The following is a 19133-nucleotide window of genomic DNA, read 5'->3' on the forward strand; positions in this document are numbered from 1 at the left end:
ATAAAGGTTTATAATCAATGGTTTTAAGTGACTGTTTGTAAATTACATTAATTACAGGGATAGTTCATCCAAAAATGAAAATTCTGTCATTACTCACCCTCATATTGTTATGACTCATTAAGAACACATTAAGATTTATTTTTTTTGGAAATCCAAGAGCTTTCTGACCCTCATAGACCGCAATGTGACAGAACTGTTCCCAGACCAAGAAACGTAGTAAGAACATGATTAAAATCCATGTGACAACAGTGGTTCAACTATAACTTTACAAAGCTACAAGAATGTTTTGTTTTGAACATAAAAATCAGCAGCGTTTCATTGCTGCGTGTGAAAACTGCAGCAGCACGTTTCTTTGTGGTATTTTATTTAATCAAATATATCTTGTTTTGTGCTTTGAAGATGAACATTAAGGGTTTGGAAAAACATGAGGGTGAGTAATTAAAGCCTTTTCAGTAACACTTTAGAATAGATAACACCTATTAGTTGCTTATTAGCATGCACATTACTAGAATATTAGCCATGTATTAGTGCTAGTTAAGAACATATTAATGCCTTATTCTACTTGACCATATTCTACATACCCAAACCTAACAACTACCTTACTATTAATAAGCAGCAAATTAAGTATTTATTGAGAGAAATGTCGTAGTTAACAAGTGTTACCTATTCTAAAGTGTTACCGCCTTTTCATTTTTGGGTGAACTAAACCTTTAAGGCTTAGACTTCATTTTCTTAAATGTCAAAGTTTTGCAGAAGTGTCTTGTAGCACAATGCCGTATTGAAAAGAATTGCTAAACTGCAGATTGTTGTTCACTTCAGTTTGGTAACACATGACTTGTGATTCAATGGGCTGTGTGTTTAGGATACACTTCTGTTTTACAGTCTGTCAAATGTATAGGAAAAGAGTTTTCAATAAATACACCCCTTCATTTTTTATGTTTATTTAACAAATTTCCTATTTTGAATTTCTAAATGAAGATGTGCAATTTGTGTATGTCTTCACATAAGATTGTATTCCAAGGTATTTTGAGCCTCACAGGTTCTTGTTTTCAATAAACCACTGAAACCACAGACATGCCCCTGGATTTCCTGTGCTCTTTTGAAAGTCTGAGTTAGCGAATGCAGTCAGTCACATCCGTTAAGTGCTGCATTTTTTTAAAGTTGACAACTTTTAGCTATGACAATGTATTATTATGTATTACATTAATTTGTGTTGTTTTCATGGACAAGCCCTGACATTATAACGAATGTTTTGTGACAGACTGGGTGTGACTCATGTATGTAACAGGAGAAAACCCTCAGGCTAAATCAGATTTTTAGATATTTTCTTCTCCTTCGGTCCACACAGTCTACGTCTTCTTGCAGTCAAATTCAGTCAAATCAGGTCATGCTTTTGTTGAAGTATTAACAAATCTGTGAGTGACACTCTCTGTGCCTTTGCCTTTTTTCCTCATTTTTTGGCATCTGTTTGGTTAGGCGGGGGTGTATTCCAGGGGGCTGGGCCAGAAGTAATGCAGGAAGTGATTTGGTACATTTTGTCTCCTCTACAAATTCTCTTCCTTTCTTTCTCGAAACTCTACAGGGTTCTCCAGCTTCAGCAGCAGCAGCAGCAAGGTAAGCACTGTAAATCTCCTCAGAAACTCACAAGTTATACATGCATAACCCTCAAAACCAGGCTGTGCAAAAACTGTTCTGCCAAATTCATTTTAGAGCAAAAGAACTTAAAGCAGAGAGAAATTTAAGCAAGAGAGACACTCCCAGAGCTCCACTACTTAGTGCTTAGGCTTTTTCTAGCTTTTTCTTAAAGTAAATGTGCGCTCAAGGGGTTCGATTTGAAAACATGTTTGCTGCTCATTAACACTTCAAACATAAAAGTTAGTTAAATATTTCGCAGATCTTGATCTTGACTCAAATTCTTTAAATAGAGTACATGGTGAGCATATAAAATGAAATACTTATAGGAAAAGTGTCTTTTCTTGTACAATAAAAAAATACTCCATAGAGTGACTGTTGTTTGATAACACTTTGCTTGCAGTTCTTTAGGAAGTCATGATCATGATTTTTATGCCTCCACCTTTGTCTCTTGCAATTTATCTGTTCACGATTTACTTGCATGTCTTTGTGTAAAGAAATATAGGTTATACAACAGATTATTTATCAGTTTGCCTTATCAACCTCTTTTATCTGTTTTTTTCATCTCACTCTTCTTATTTTACTGTTTATCTTCATTTGTTTTCTCTATGTTATGTAGTAATGCTGTGATCATTTCAATAAGCTACACTGACCTACAATGTGTTGGTAAAATGGAAAAAAAAAGTATAGAAATTTCAGGAAATTAGCTGGGCGAGCCACAAAAACTGTTGTTAAAATTAATAAATCATAATTAAAACTAAAATTATAAATGAATAACTGTCTTAACTTGGTAATAGTTTTGCGTATGGTTCTTCTACTGATTCATATTTTCTGGAAACCATCATTTTTGGTCTACATTGACTGGTCATTTGCATATGTTTCGAAAGTTTATGAGCCAATAGGCCAAGTTCATAGTAACCTAAAGTTGATAAAAAAAAAAAAAATATATATATATATATATATATATATATATATATATATATATCGTATTTTTCGGACTATAAGTCGCACCTGAGTATAAGTTGCATCAGTCCAAAAATACGTCATGATGAGGAAAAAAACATATAAGTCGCACTGGACTATAAGTCACATTTATTTAGAACCAAGCACCAAGAAAACATTACCGTCTCCAGCCGCGAGAGGGCGCTCTATGTTTTCAGTGTAGACTACAGGAGCACAGAGCAGCATAGAGCGCCCTCTCGCGGCTGTAGACGGTAATGTTTTCTATTGGTTAATTTCTCTTGGTTCATTTCTCTCGGTTCATGTCAAATTAATTTTGATAAATAAGTCGCACCTGACTATAAGTGGCAGGACCAGCCAAACTATGAAAAAAAGTGCGAATTATAGTCCGGAAAATACAACATTCAAAATCATTCATTTTGACACCATTCTGGATCACCATATTAATTAGCTGACATTTTATACTTTTTTTTTGTATAAAAATTTCTGTAATATATATATATATATATATATATATATATATATATTACAGAAATTTTTATACAAAGAAAAGTATAAAATGTCAGCTAATTAATATGGTGATCCAGAATGGTGTCAAAACTAATAATTGTTTCGACTTGGTAATAGTTTTGTGCATGGTTCTATCACTGGTTCAGAGCTTCTGAAATTTCCAACTTTTTGTCTTAGAAACAAAAGCTATGTGATAGCTAGAAAGCTATTAATCTGATTAGACAGAAGTTATATGTGCCCTCCATGTCATAAACAAACAGCTCCACCTCACTGAGTGCTTTAACACCCCACACTCACATTACAGCAAGGTGTGAAACAGGAATTAATTCTGGCTAATCATGTAAACAGATCTTAAAGTGTCTCTAAGTGGTCAAAAAATGTGTTTGACACACACAACTACAGTGAGTCATGCGAAACCACAGAGTGTGGAACATACAAGCTGGCACACACACACACACACACACACGAACACACACGAACACACACACACGAACACACACACACACACACACACACACAATCTCCAAAAAATAACAATTGGGAAAGACTAGGGCCTGATCCACTTTACTGTCTGAATTGAAACAGGAAGCAACCCCCATTCAATAAAAAATAGCAGACATGGACCTAATGATTCCTTGGTCATTACCTTTCAGAATCAATGTAGTTAATTCAAATCATAACTTCTATAATAAAATTAAATTTCTAGCTTTTTCTTAAAGTAAATGTGCGCTCAAGGGGTTCGATTTGAAAACATGTTTGCTGCTCATTAACACTTCAAACATAAAAGTTAGTTAAATATTTCGCAGATCTTGATCTTGACTCAAATTCTTTAAATAGAGTACATGGTGAGCATATAAAATGAAATACTTATAGGAAAAGTGTCTTTTCTTGTACAATAAAAAAATACTCCATAGAGTGACTGTTGTTTGATAACACTTTGCTTGCAGTTCTTTAGGAAGTCATGATCATGATTTTTATGCCTCCACCTTTGTCTCTTGCAATTTATCTGTTCACGATTTACTTGCATGTCTTTGTGTAAAGAAATATAGGTTATACAACAGATTATTTATCAGTTTGCCTTATCAACCTCTTTTATCTGTTTTTTTCATCTCACTCTTCTTATTTTACTGTTTATCTTCATTTGTTTTCTCTATGTTATGTAGTAATGCTGTGATCATTTCAATAAGCTACACTGACCTACAATGTGTTGGTAAAATGGAAAAAAAAAGTATAGAAATTTCAGGAAATTAGCTGGGCGAGCCACAAAAACTGTTGTTAAAATTAATAAATCATAATTAAAACTAAAATTATAAATGAATAACTGTCTTAACTTGGTAATAGTTTTGCGTATGGTTCTTCTACTGATTCATATTTTCTGGAAACCATCATTTTTGGTCTACATTGACTGGTCATTTGCATATGTTTCGAAAGTTTATGAGCCAATAGGCCAAGTTCATAGTAACCTAAAGTTGATAAAAAAAAAAAAAAAATATATATATATATATATATATATATATATATATATCGTATTTTTCGGACTATAAGTCGCACCTGAGTATAAGTTGCATCAGTCCAAAAATACGTCATGATGAGGAAAAAAACATATAAGTCGCACTGGACTATAAGTCACATTTATTTAGAACCAAGCACCAAGAAAACATTACCGTCTCCAGCCGCGAGAGGGCGCTCTATGTTTTCAGTGTAGACTACAGGAGCACAGAGCAGCATAGAGCGCCCTCTCGCGGCTGTAGACGGTAATGTTTTCTATTGGTTAATTTCTCTTGGTTCATTTCTCTCGGTTCATGTCAAATTAATTTTGATAAATAAGTCGCACCTGACTATAAGTGGCAGGACCAGCCAAACTATGAAAAAAAGTGCGAATTATAGTCCGGAAAATACAACATTCAAAATCATTCATTTTGACACCATTCTGGATCACCATATTAATTAGCTGACATTTTATACTTTTTTTTTGTATAAAAATTTCTGTAATATATATATATATATATATATATTACAGAAATTTTTATACAAAGAAAAGTATAAAATGTCAGCTAATTAATATGGTGATCCAGAATGGTGTCAAAACTAATAATTGTTTCGACTTGGTAATAGTTTTGTGCATGGTTCTATCACTGGTTCAGAGCTTCTGAAATTTCCAACTTTTTGTCTTAGAAACAAAAGCTATGTGTTTCCGTGTTTCCTCCATCAACTCCCTCTGATGAGAGGAAGAAAGATGGATGGTGCCTTGCAGTAATTATCACACCAGTGTTTAGCGTTTGTCAGGCAACCTGACTCTCCTCGCTGTGGGGCGTCCTCGGCAGGGCCGCTCGGATTATTGCCCCGTGTCTAGTTACTGGACACATATAAGCTAACCAGGCCAGGTAAACTCACACACACACACACTGGAACAGGCAGAATGGAGCCGGACTCAGAAAGCATGCCGGAGCAGGCCGAAGGAGTTTTACAGTTAAGTGGAGAAGTGTGTTTCTTAGTTTCGAGTGCGCTCTTTACTTATCAAGGAAGACTATGAACTGTCTTCACATTATGCTCATGGGCCCTCGTTCCACTATCCTGCGATCTACCTGTATGTTTTTCATATTTCATGCTGTTCTTTAGTAGATAGCATACTACTGTTTTCAGTGCAGTCCTAATATTGGTGATCACTATTTAAAATTGTATTTTTTCAATCTATGTATACACAACTTAATACATAGAGAAAATGACAAGTGACCCATTTATAGACTGAACTTAAGTCCAAATGTGGCACTGAATCTTGAATCATGCTGAGCTCAGAACAGTGACATCCATTCAACCAATGGCGTGGCAGAGGGGGCAGCATTGTTTGTTTGTTGACCAATGGGAAAACGGGAGGAGTGTTTAGGAAACATGTCTGAAAACAATCCTAGTGTTGGAACATGAATACCTCTCCACTATTGCAAATGAAAAGTAGTGTGTTAAATTAGTATGCCCAAATTAGTCCAAAATTTAATGGACAACTTTGCACTAGCAACATGGTGGATGTACAGTAGTACATCTGGATTGCAATCATACAACAGACATACTTTATTTTTTATTTTTTTTGAAGTAACAATGTAGTTATAGGCTACCTAAATCGTAGTACATACTCTGGAGCTGTGTCCGAATTTGCATACTCTCTGAATAGGTACTACATTTGTAGAGAACCTCGCTATAGTTAAAAAGTATGTTCTATGAATGTGTGTAGTATGAATTAAAATAAGATGTACAGTACTACATCCATCATGTTTTCATTGCCATATTAGGTGTCAGTTGTGTGGGCATGGCCATTTGTATATTTTGTGGGTCTGGATTCTACGTTCTATATTGCAGATTGGTGTGTCTTACTATGATATTTTATTGTATTATCTTACTGTAATTATAAACATACTGGTTTGTAGTGCAAACTATTTTACTGTTTACTACACATTGTTATTCATCTCGTTACTTCCCTAGAGAGGCTAATGAACTGGAAGTCTCGCCCATAGGCGTACTTCTGTGTTGAAGAATGGACCTGTCCCAAATAGCTACTTCATGTGCACTTACGATCTTGCAGACCGCTGCATACTTGTGTCAGTAAGTCCACAAGACCGTAGGTTGTCCCATTCACTATTTTAGCTTTTAGAAGCGTGCTCGCAAACGCCCCATTTGCGGCTGTTATGTGCACTTCTACCGACAGTCAAATCGGCATTACGTCACGCAAGGGTTAAAGGTGCGATATGGGACAAGGCCATTGACTTCAGAAATCTCGCCGGAAGTATCGTGGTACTTTTCATCTACTATTTGTAAATATTATGAATTTAGACATACTACTCTTTTCATGTGCCATTTTCACATACTTTTTAATGGAATAATTCGGACAGATAGACATTATGCGATTTTTCACGGAACATTATTTTTGAAATTCCACTTGGTGGTGCTGTTGCAGAAAATTTCACTTAATAAATGTTTAATTTTCCTATTTTATATCAAATTGTTTTATTTTATATTTGGGTGAGCCTTTTTATTATAGAAGTTATGATTTGAATTAACTACATTGATTCTGAAAGGTAATGACCAAGGAATCATTAGGTCCATGTCTGCTATTTTTTATTGAATGGGGGTTGCTTCCTGTTTCAATTCAGACAGTAAAGTGGATCAGGCCCTAGTCTTTCCCAATTGTTATTTTTGGGAGATTGTGTGTGTGTGTGTGTGTGTGTGTGTTCGTGTGTGTTCGTGTGTGTGTGTGTGTGTGTGTGTGCCAGCTTGTATGTTCCACACTCTGTGGTTTCGCATGACTCACTGTAGTTGTGTGTGTCAAACACATTTTTTGACCACTTAGAGACACTTTAAGATCTGTTTACATGATTAGCCAGAATTAATTCCTGTTTCACACCTTGCTGTAATGTGAGTGTGGGGTGTTAAAGCACTCAGTGAGGTGGAGCTGTTTGTTTATGACATGGAGGGCACATATAACTTCTGTCTAATCAGATTAATAGCTTAATAGATACGCTTAATGTAAACAAAATCTCTATGTGTTCTACCACACTTCATCATATGATCAGTTTGAAAAGGTTTTGATGAGGTTTTATGTCTGACTAACTGTCTGACTCACTTCTTCTTTCTCATTAAATCACCTTTAGAAATGACAAATGCTTACTAACTAGTGGATTTTAAATATACTGTATCTCGTAAATTCTTAAAACTGATCATAAAATTTGTATCATAAAGTGATGAACTAGGAGAAGCCAAAGCTGATTCATAAAATTAATGAGGGGGTAGTTCTCTGCTAGTGCTTCCTTGTAGTCTATGAGGTGCCATGTCTGAATGGTGAGTAAACAGCAAATGTTGCAACGAATTAACAAATAAAAAGGGATGAGTAGCATCTTTTAATTCTGTCATAGCCATTTGTGTTCACAACATTGACTATGTGAAAATATTCTTTGGCATTGTGAAACTGTACATGTCTGGCTTTCTTTAGAATGTCTTAGAGTGACATTAGATAACATGGGCCTCTGAAGGCTCTTCTTTACATGAGAGTGCAGTAATGCAGCTCTGTTCTAGAGCTCCTCTGAGTTTCAGACCATCACAAGAGGAGCCTAATTAGACTGATTGATTGATTTATTTACACCATGCCCATTTATTTGCAAAGCCATTACTTATGCTGTAAATCCGCATGCCTGTCAAAGATGATATGCTATCTAATATCCCCAATGATTGATTTAGTTTGGTTTCCTTACTAGTTAAAGCATTTGATAAGATAATAAGATAAGCAGACTATTAATATTGATAACTGAGTTTAAGCAGCTTAACAACATAAAAATCTTTGGAGGAACCAAAAGTCTGTTGTTGAATTCTTCATCCTAAGGCTGTTACATCCTTATTGTCTTGAGTGTTTCTTTGGCAGCAGTATGCTGGAATCTACATATGTTTTTATGTGTGAACTGTTCTGCCATTATGCTGTGGTGTCTAAACAAACAGATTTCCAGAATCCAGATTATGTGTTTTGGCAGTCAAGCTATTGACAGGTCAAAGAACCAATCAGATAACAACAGTCTTTAACTGATAGCTCTGTTGGCAAATTAGTGAGAGGAGTAGAGCTATAGTGGAGTAGCCATCAGCCCAGAAAAACAAGCTGTACGTCAGCATGTGAAGAAGAAAAAATCTTGTTGAAATGTACAGTAATGTGAGAAAAGAAACATTTCCTGTTAAAGAAACATATGCAGTATGTGTTGTTCTCATAAGAGACTTAATTTATTACTGAATATTTTTTTTACAGAATTGGTTTAAAAAAAATAACAAAATAATATGTATCATTATATGGCAGTTTTATGCCATTCCAATGACTATCCTTCCAGGTGGCCAATGATTCCTAACCTGTTTACTTGGCAAGCCTTCCTTATTCAACACTCCTGAACCAACTCATCCACTCATTAGGGTAATCATCACTAGAGTACTATTTAACACTCCTGAACCAACTCATCCACTCATTAGGGTACTCATCACTGGAGTACTATTTAACTCCTGAATCAACTCATCCACTCATTAGGGTACTCATCACTGGAGTACTATTTAACACTCCTGGACCAACTCATCCACTCATTAGGGTAATCATCACTAGAGTACTATTTAACACTCCTGAACCAACTCATCCACTCATTAGGGTAATCATCACTAGAGTACTATTTAACACTCCTGAATCAACTCATCCACTCATTAGGGTACTCATCACTGGAGTACTATTTAACTCCTGAATCAACTCATCCACTCATTAGGGTAATCATCACTGGAGTACTATTTAACACTCCTGAATCAACTCATCCACTCATTAGGGTAATCATCACTAGAGTACTATTTAACACTCCTGAATCAACTCATCCACTCATTAGGGTAATCATCACTAGAGTACTATTTAACACTCCTGAACCAACTCATCCACTCATTAGGGTAATCATCACTAGAGTACTATTTAACACTCCTGAATCAACTCATCCACTCATTAGGGTACTCATCACTGGAGTACTATTTAACTCCTGAATCAACTCATCCACTCATTAGGGTAATCATCACTGGAGTACTATTTAACACTCCTGAATCAACTCATCCACTCATTAGGGTACTCATCACTGGAGTACTATTTAACTCCTGAGTCAACTCATCCACTCATTAGGGTAATCATCACTAGAGTACTATTTAACACTCCTGAATCAACTCATCCACTCGTTAGGGTACTCATCACTGGAGTACTATTTAACTCCTGAATCAACTCATCCACTCATTAGGGTACTCATCACTGGAGTACTATTTAACTCCTGAGTCAACTCATCCACTCATTAGGGTAATCATCACTAGAGTACTATTTAACACTCCTGAATCAACTCATCCACTCGTTAGGGTACTCATCACTGGAGTACTATTTAACACTCCTGAATCAACTCATTCACTCATTAGGGTACTCATCACTGGAGTACTATTTAACTCCTGAGTCAACTCATCCACTCATTAGGGTAATCATCACTAGAGTACTATTTAACACTCCTGAATCAACTCATCCACTCATTAGGGTACTCATCACTGGAGTACTATTTAACTCCTGAGTCAACTCATCCACTCATTAGGGTACTCATCACTGGAGTACTATTTAACACTCCTGAATCAACTCATTCACTCATTAGGGTACTCATCACTGGAGTACTATTTAACACTCCTGAATCAACTCATTCACTCATTAGGGTACTCATCACTGGAGTACTATTTAACTCCTGAGTCAACTCATCCACTCATTAGGGTAATCATCACTAGAGTACTATTTAACACTCCTGAATCAACTCATCCACTCATTAGGGTACTCATCACTGGAGTACTATTTAACTCCTGAGTCAACTCATCCACTCATTAGGGTAATCATCACTAGAGTACTATTTAACACTCCTGAATCAACTCATCCACTCGTTAGGGTACTCATCACTGGAGTACTATTTAACACTCCTGAATCAACTCATTCACTCATTAGGGTACTCATCACTGGAGTACTATTTAACACTCCTGAATCAACTCATTCACTCATTAGGGTACTCATCACTGGAGTACTCTAGAAGCAGAGCCGGGAAACAAAGGCAATTATATTTGCTTTCAAAACACATTTCAATGTAAAATAATTATTTTACTGAAATTAGTACAGTTTCCTGACTGTAGTTTTTTTGGAGACTTTATTTATTATTGACTTTTTTTCATCCTCACTTTCTCACCGCTTTTCTGTTTCTCTGCAGAATGCTCCCATTCCAGGCCGCTCCAGGACAGTTTAAAGATGAGATCAGACAGCCGGGACTGAGATGTTGGCGAGTAGAGAAGATGAAGGCTGTTCCTTTGGCCCAAGCTGAGGTGGGGGCTTTCTTCAATGGTGACTCCTACCTTGTGCTGGATAACCGGGGTGACCAGGGAGCAGACCTCCACATGTGGATTGGTAAGATGATAGCTGCTGATTTGCTCTGTTGGTACATTTCGTCACTTCCGGTGCTGTCTGAAAGACACAGGTTAGACACATTCAGTGTGTAGGGTGACATTATTTCATAGTTTTAATAGTAATATCTAATGTAACTAATTAATTATTTTTTTATTTTTATCATGATGATGGTTTTAAAGGGACTGAAGATGTGTCTATTGTCTTATCCAGTGCTTTAGGTAACACTAAGCTGGTTGTCAGCATGATGAGCCTTCTTCTCTCCTGCATTCTCGTTAGCCATGCCTCATCCATAAACACCCCCATCACTTCATTACTCAGAATACCTGGTCTGAGTTCATAACCCCAAAATAAATTCATTCATGAACCTTCTACATGTACGACCATGTTATAAACATCTACAGACCTCTTGAAGTATGTGTACATTGCGCAATGAGTTAATTTTCTGGCTCTGCCACAACCCAAGGCTGCTTAATTAAGGAGAGAGTTCCTCTGAAAATGAGTTCCTGAAAATGAACTCGACCTCAAGTTGTTCCAAACTTGTATGAGTTTTTTTTCCTTTCTTTTGTTAAGCACAAATTAAGATATTTTGAAGAATGTTGGTTACCAAACAGTTGACAGTAGCCATTGACTTCCATAGTATGGGGTAAATAAAAATACAATGAAAGTCAGTGGATACCGTCAACTGTTTGGTTACATTACACCTACATTCTTCAGAAGTGTCTTCTTTTGTGCTTAACAGAAGAAACTTGAAACAACTTGAGAGTGAGTAAATGACAGTTTTCATTTTTGTGAGCTATCTATTTAAGGTAAGAAAACAATCTTGATGATTCTAGTTGAGATCACAGTTGTTTTAGCTGCTGTGTAAAATTCGGGGACATGAATTAATTAAATAAATAAATAAATAATAAACCTTTTTCAATAGCAAATTTAATTGACTCAAGTATAATTCGCATGGAAAACAAATACAAACATTTTTAAATGTATGCATTCACAATTTAACTTTTGAAACATGCTTTTATTGAATGGTTTTAAGTCTTTTAAAAGTATACATCCTTGAAATTATATACTATAATGTAAAAAGCTTAAATAGTTATATATTTTAATTTAAATTGATCATAAAAAAAACCTCACCATTATAAAGTAGAGGGCGGTGCTTTGTTCAGCAAAAAAAATTGTTAATTGTTCAGTCCTATACAAACTGCTTTTCATGTAGATCAAACTGCTCAGCATCTGGTTTATATTTCTTTTACAGTCTATGGGTTTATCAGACCAAAAAACTGTTGCTCAAAGTCTATTGTGCAGATAGAGGAAGTGGTTGCGTTGGTGGCATCTCACAAAGGGCAGAATTTTGCAAAATTGTGTTAGTGTTAACACACTCGCACAGCATTTCCAGGGGCAACCGTGCTGACAGAGTCATTTAGCTTTTATGCCTAATTCAATCACTTATGTTTTCACTGACTCTTTATTGGTATGTAAAAGAGAAAGTTTGTAAACTGAATTATGCGAATTCCATATTATGTTGAAAACACTGAATATATATTCATTCTCTCTTCCTCTTTCACCTTTTTAGGAGAGAAATCATCTCGTGATGAGCAGGTAGCTTGTGCCATGCTGGCTACACAGCTGGATAACTTCCTGGGTGGAGATCCGGTCCAGCACCGGCAAGTTCAAGGCTACGAGTCCCCAGAGTTCATGAACCTCTTCCCCCGAGGTGTCAGCTATAAGGTGAGAAATCAGATAATATGATAACACACAACCGCACAGGAAAAATAGTATAAAGCTGCCACTGGGGTGGTATCCTAAGGGGAAAAAAAGGTAATTTTTTTTTACCTTATTTACCTTTTAAAAGGTACATATTATGGTCTTAAATTGAATCGTAAACTTAAAGTGTACATAATATGTAGCATTTAAAAGGGTACTGCTCCAATGATGTATACCGACTTGTTATAAAAGAAAACTGATATTTACAGCTATACTGTATGCTGTAATAAAGAGCGCTCTTCTTTGCATAGTCACACTTTTTTTCCTGCAGGAGGGAGGTGTGGAGTCTGGCTTCAGAAAAACACAGTCTGGATCTGGACCCGTTCAGAGGTTATACCAAATCAAAGGGAAGCGTAACATAAGAGCCAAAGAAGTGGATTTGAGCTGGCAGAGCTTTAACAAAGGAGACTGCTTTATACTTGACCTGGGCGAGGTTTGTGTATTTATGTCTATTGTCTATTGATTATGTCTCTGTTTGTACAGTTTGATAAAAAAATTTGGGGTCAATAAGATCTTTTTTTTTTTAAGAAATGATTACGTGACAGTAAAGACATTTTATAATACTATAAAATGTTTATATTTTAAAAGCGTATCTTTTGAAATTTCTATCCATCAGTGTCATAAAATTGATTACAGTGTTTTCAACACTGATGGTAATTAGTTGATGATTGTTTCTTGAGCACCAAATCAACATTTCTGAAGGATCACATGGCACTGAAGGCTGCTGAAAATGTACCGTTGCCATTGCTAGAATAAATATTAAATTATAAAAGTTTTTGAAAACTTTAATATTTTACAATCTTAATGTTTGTCCTAAATTTTGGATCAAATAATAAAGTATTTGGATGCTGGAACCCCACAAAAAAGCTTTCAACAGAATGTCAAAGCATGCAGCATTTATTTGAAATGAACATTTAAATGTTTTTATTCTGCAGACGATTGTGTCATGGATAGGATCTCAGGCAAACATCTTTGAGAAGCAGAAGGTGAGGGAGATCGCCGCACTGATCAGAGACACCGAAAGACACGGCAAAGCCCAGATCACTAACATCAACGAGGGAGAGGAGACACAGGAAATGCTACAGGTAACAACATCTGTTGTTGAACTCTTCCCTTCACTGATTCTTTAGCTTGACAGTCCTCTGCACTCCTAGTTCAATCCCTGGTTGATAAGTCTGACATCTCCTGTCACAGTTTCCTTGTCTAAAAATCCCCTCAGTACCTATAAGAAAACAACAAATGGTACTAAAGTACATTTGGTACACTAACAAAAAAAGTCACATTCCTATCTCCATACCAAGGCCAGACAGTGATTCATCTTTTTCTGAATCATTAGAATATTGGTGGCTGGAGACTATAGAGTTTTTTAAGAGTGCTATAAATATAATGCTCAATGTCTGTTGAAATGAAGTAGAGGTTTAGACCTGTAAGCAGCGTCATCAAAAAGTTTTTTTTTTTTTTTGCATTCAAATTGAAGTGAAAATCCTCTTTCTTCTGCTACAATAAAAAGGTTCTTGGTGCAATGCCAGAGCTGAAAGAAAGCACTCCAGAGGAAGACAGCCAAGCAGATGCATCCAATTCTGCCTCCATCTACAAGGTACCACAACTTGTATACATTCATCTAAATTGTGGAGGATTACATGTGCATTTTGATGTTAGATATCTCACATCCATTTATGTGATCCAAAATTCCTAAAAAAGTATTACATACCTCGTCATTCCATTTCATGTGCATCCAATATATAAAAATGGTAAATTCTTCATAGGTTTCGGATGCAACAGGGTCAATGAAGTTGACCAAGGTGTCAGAGAAAAGTCCATTTGCCAAGGACTTGCTGGTACGTGATGACTGCTTTATCCTGGACAATGGGGCCAATGGAAAAATCTTTGTTTGGAAAGGTAAGAAAAATTGTGTATGTGTAATAATTAGAATGCAGCTAAATTAGTTCAGTCTGGCCTGCATTTAATACCTTTTATTCAGCAAGAATAAGTAAAGACTGCTCAGTGCTGTGCAGTGTTACGAAATAAATGCTGTTCTTTTGAACATCATCAAAGAATCCCCCATAAATATATCAGTTAAAAAAATAAAATAACTAAATGAATAAAAGATGAGCAGGACAACCGTTTTCAACGTTTGTTTAATACTACCAATAATAAAATAACTGTTTCTTGAGCATCAAATCAGCATATTGGAATGATTCTGGAATGATTGGAATTTCTGAAGAAACGTGACAAGACTGAAGGGATGGCTGCTGAAAATTTTGCTTTGAAATCACAGAAATAAATTGCATTTTAAACTTTTACTGTATTTTGATCAAATAAATGCAGCCTTGGTGAGCATAAGAGCCCACTTTAAAAAAATGTGATGCACCTCATCTAGCAGAAGTATTGGGCCTAGGGAATGCCATGATATTGCTTCCTAAACCATCACTGATCCACCCCCATGCTTTACTCTGGGCATGCAACAGTTCGGGTGGTAAGCTTCTTTGGGGCTTCTCCACACCATAACTCTCCTAGATGTGGGAAAGAGAGTGAAGATGGACTCATCAGCGAACAATACATGTTTCACATTGTCCACAACCCAAGATTTCCACTGCTGGCACCATTGAAACCAACATTTGACACTGGCACGAGTGACCAAAGGTTTGGCTATAGCAGCCCGACCATGTACAGTGACCCTGCTGAGCTCCTGATGAATAGTTCTGGTGGAAACAGCAGAGCTGAGGTGCACATTTAATTCTGCAGTTGTGAAAAAAAAACAGCTTTGGTTTCTTGTTTTTTGGATACAATCCAGATTAGCACCTGGACATCACTTTCAGACAGCTTCCTCTTGTGTCGACAGTTACTCCTGTTGGATGTGGTTTGTCCTTCATGTCATAGGCGCCGATACCGTGGGTGCTCCGGGGCTCGAGCACCCACGGAAAATACCGAGCACCCACGGAAAATGAGCACCCACGTGTGCCAGTGCCAGACTGCCAGTAGGCTACATTTATTTAAAATTAGACATTGCAGTTGGCGCTATGAAGCGTCTGCCACACTGTGATTGGTTATGTTGTTGTCAGTGACAGTGACATAACCAGTCGCATGCATGTTCCATATCCTATCCACCAATCACAGCGTTTCTGAAAACGTCCCATCCCCCACTATACAGTGCCGTGCGAGTATGTAATCATTTACTGCTTTCCGTAATCACTAATCATTAATCAGACTAAAATGGACAGATTTTTTATAAAAAAAACTGCACTGAAGATTTCGGTTTATTTTCTACATTTTGCTTTGGTTAGATTAGGTTTAGATTAAGGATTGTTTTCTTATATTTTGTTCTTTCCTTTGGCGCCGCTTTCGTTCTTTTCCCATTTTATTGTTTGTTTGTTTACATTTTCACCTTGTACATAGCGCACATTATTATTGTTATTTTACTGGATCTAGTGGCTTTGGCTTTTTGTGAATAAACGTCCAGTATTTTTTCTCTTTCAAAGTTTTGTCTGTCATGTTCTTCCACCTCATTTCATACCCAGCAGTACGTTAATATGTAAATGTTACGGTACATTCCCTAAACTCCTTAAAGTTCGTAACAGGGTTTAAATGGGAACATTTTTCTGCTCAAGTATAGGCCTATATACGGTTTAAAAGAGGAAAAACTAATGGACACAAAAGTAGCCTACTTTTGGACAGAATACGAGTTCTTTGTTAAATACATAAAATAAAAAAATATTTTTTCAGCCTATATGAATAATGGATTCGAAACCTCAAAGAAAAGGCATGCCACTATCAAAAGAAACCTCGAAACATAAATGAGGTAGACATTCCCAGAAACTCATTATTTTAGTCGCAACAATCGGTTAATGGAAACGCCGTCCTTTCGCAATAGTTTTTTAATCAATATTTACAAAACATTAATTTCCCAAGAAGCTGAACGCATTAGCGGTTACGTGTCAGTTAAACTTTTCATCTCCAATCCTGTTTGTATTTTTGAGAAGTGACGCTGTTGTGTTTGTATCGGCCGCTGTCCATTAGACTAAGGTTCTGAAATGCAATATTTTTTTAATAGCCTAGTCTATTTTTTTTATTTTTTAAATGGCGTGCGCCCTTGAGCACCCACGGAGAAAAACATAAATCGGTGCCTATGCTTCATGTTGATATGCTGACATCACTTTGGATACTGCGGCTCTTGATACAACACAAAGACTTTCTGTCCTGGTCACAGATACACCAGCAAGATGCGCAACAATAATTTGTCCACTTTTTTTTTTTTTTTTTTTTTACTCTATGTCTTTGTTTTGTAAATGTCATTATGTTGTGTGCATTGCAATATTTTATGTACAGCTGTGCTATTGCTCTGCTAATTCAACTTTCACACTCTGCTCTTACTGGTGGAACATGCAATCATTGAATACTGGCCACCAGGATTTGTAAATATAGCCAAGAAATCACCAACATTATTTGTGTTTCAGTTTCAATGTCCAACTCCTGTAATATATAAAATTTTTATTTGTATTTATTTTTTTCTTGTCAGGAAGTGGAGCCAATGCAGACGAGAAGAGGGCTGCTCTGAAAATGGCAGACGACTTCATCCAGCAAATGAATTACCCCAAGATGAAAACGCAGGTCAGCTAATGTTGTTGTGTTTGGCTGCTCAAACAGATTTTTAGTTTTGTTTGTTTCTGTGCACATAACATTCTTATTATAATGAGGGTGAGTGATTTACAATTAGATTTACAATATCTATGTTCTAACTTCATGCAGCAAGTAATCTTGCAGTGGTCTACAAAAGTATTATTCTATGTTCATTGTCTTTCAGTCTTTTGAGGCATTATGCAAAATAATTCAAAATCTTGACTTTATAACATGACTCCACCCCCATAAATCTATCATCTATAAATGATTTTTGTCTTACAGGTGGAGATTTTGCCACAGGGCAGAGAGACCATTATCTTCAAACAATTCTTCCAAAACTGGAATTAAACTGCATTTCACTGCATGATCGGAGAATAAACTGCACTTAACCAGCTGACAAAAGACTGTAATTTACTTCGTTGCTACATTATAAACAAGTGTACAGTTTTATTAAATCCGCTTTTATTCATGGAAGGTTGCAGCAATAATGCATATGAGTGAGAGAGGCTTTACTATTTGTCTGTTACCATATTTTTATGATTTTAAAAGGTGTTTATATTGATAAAAACAAATTTTTAAGAACTTGTGATTTATTTCTGCTTAATTCTATTTAGAAATTAAAACGGTTGCAACCTTGATAACAACAAAACACTGAGTAGATAATGCTTAAAATCAGAATAATGCTAATAATCATTTTTCAAGCCAATGTGCAATTTCACAGACTGCTTTCCTCTTTAATCAAGTTGTTTTTTTTGTTTTTTACTAATTTTGTGTACGTAATTGGAGCATGGCAATAAAAAAGCATATGCAAAAACTGCAGAGAGTTCTGGAATTATTTTTTAGATGTGCAGTTCTGCTAATGCCCTTAAGTTCCCCTTTAGACAGGTAAGATAAGATGACATGGAAGTTACAGCAGGTCATAAGGGTCATGTGCAGTCTATTAGGGCATGTTACCACATAAACTCATGTCACAAGAATTCTGAGCTTACCAGCTTCAGGTTTATTTCATTGTAAACTTAAATACACATGTAACTTGCTCTGCTATGAGGACTCTTTTATTATGATTTTTATTTATGAACTACAAAACTTTTTTATTCTTGATGTTTTGCTTCATAAATCGGAACTTTGGATAAATGGAGGAATAACATTTGTCTCATGGCTTCAGAAAATGTTCATCTACTTTTCTCATAAATCAGTGTAAGTGTGTAATAGACTATACTGATATGCTGATAAGAATACTCCACTTTACAGTTAAATGTCCTGTTTCCATTGTGTTTTCCAGTCAGTCTACCAAAATGCATTACCGTCCTGACGATTATCGTGAATAGTTACATAAAATTCATTCCTTAATTCATATTGTTCACTCGCTTCTAGGGGCAAATCGGATCGTATCGATAATCTGCAAATGTTTTATTTTTTTTATATATTTTTTTTAAGTCTTGTCAATTTAAACATTCAAGCGTTTTAAAGCGTTCTAGTGCAGGTCGGATGCACACGTTATCACTGAGGTGCCATGTATATTTTTTTACAGACGTTCACGTGCTAAAAAAGTTAGTTTTTGTTTTTCCAAGGATTCATTAACTAAAATATGGAAAATGTCCTTTACCACTTTAACACTTTTGCCGCGGGTTTAAGCTCCCCCAATAACGTGATATTTATATCCTGGAATACGAATTTTACCGGAGGATCCCCG

General features: G+C 36.0%; 1 protein-coding gene across 1 annotated transcript; it reads left to right on the top strand.

Moving 5' to 3' along the window:
• The first annotated feature begins 1502 nt into the window (after nucleotides 1-1502).
• capgb (capping protein (actin filament), gelsolin-like b) lies at nucleotides 1503-17832 on the top strand. The gene is made up of 9 exons (XM_059532184.1): nucleotides 1503-1609; nucleotides 10867-11062; nucleotides 12633-12787; nucleotides 13095-13256; nucleotides 13759-13908; nucleotides 14334-14420; nucleotides 14590-14722; nucleotides 17340-17431; nucleotides 17723-17832. The coding sequence occupies exons 2-9, from the start codon at nucleotides 10870-10872 to the stop codon at nucleotides 17786-17788; spliced, it is 1038 nt and encodes a 345-aa protein (XP_059388167.1). The 5' UTR covers nucleotides 1503-1609; nucleotides 10867-10869; the 3' UTR covers nucleotides 17789-17832.
• Nucleotides 17833-19133: the final 1301 nt, after the last annotated feature.

This window comes from Carassius carassius, chromosome 40, assembly GCF_963082965.1.
Source record: "Carassius carassius chromosome 40, fCarCar2.1, whole genome shotgun sequence".
Lineage (NCBI taxonomy): Eukaryota > Metazoa > Chordata > Actinopteri > Cypriniformes > Cyprinidae > Carassius > Carassius carassius.

Excerpts from the sequence above, each read along its gene's own strand:
- capgb (XM_059532184.1), top strand. The coding sequence starts at position 10,870 with ATGCTCCCATTCCAGGCCGCTCCAGGACAGTTTAAAGATGAGATCAGA. Across the intron at positions 14,723-17,339 it reads AAAAATCTTTGTTTGGAAAG|GAAGTGGAGCCAATGCAGAC; the intron begins GTAAGAAAAATT and ends TTTTCTTGTCAG. Across the intron at positions 17,432-17,722 it reads ACCCCAAGATGAAAACGCAG|GTGGAGATTTTGCCACAGGG; the intron begins GTCAGCTAATGT and ends TTTGTCTTACAG.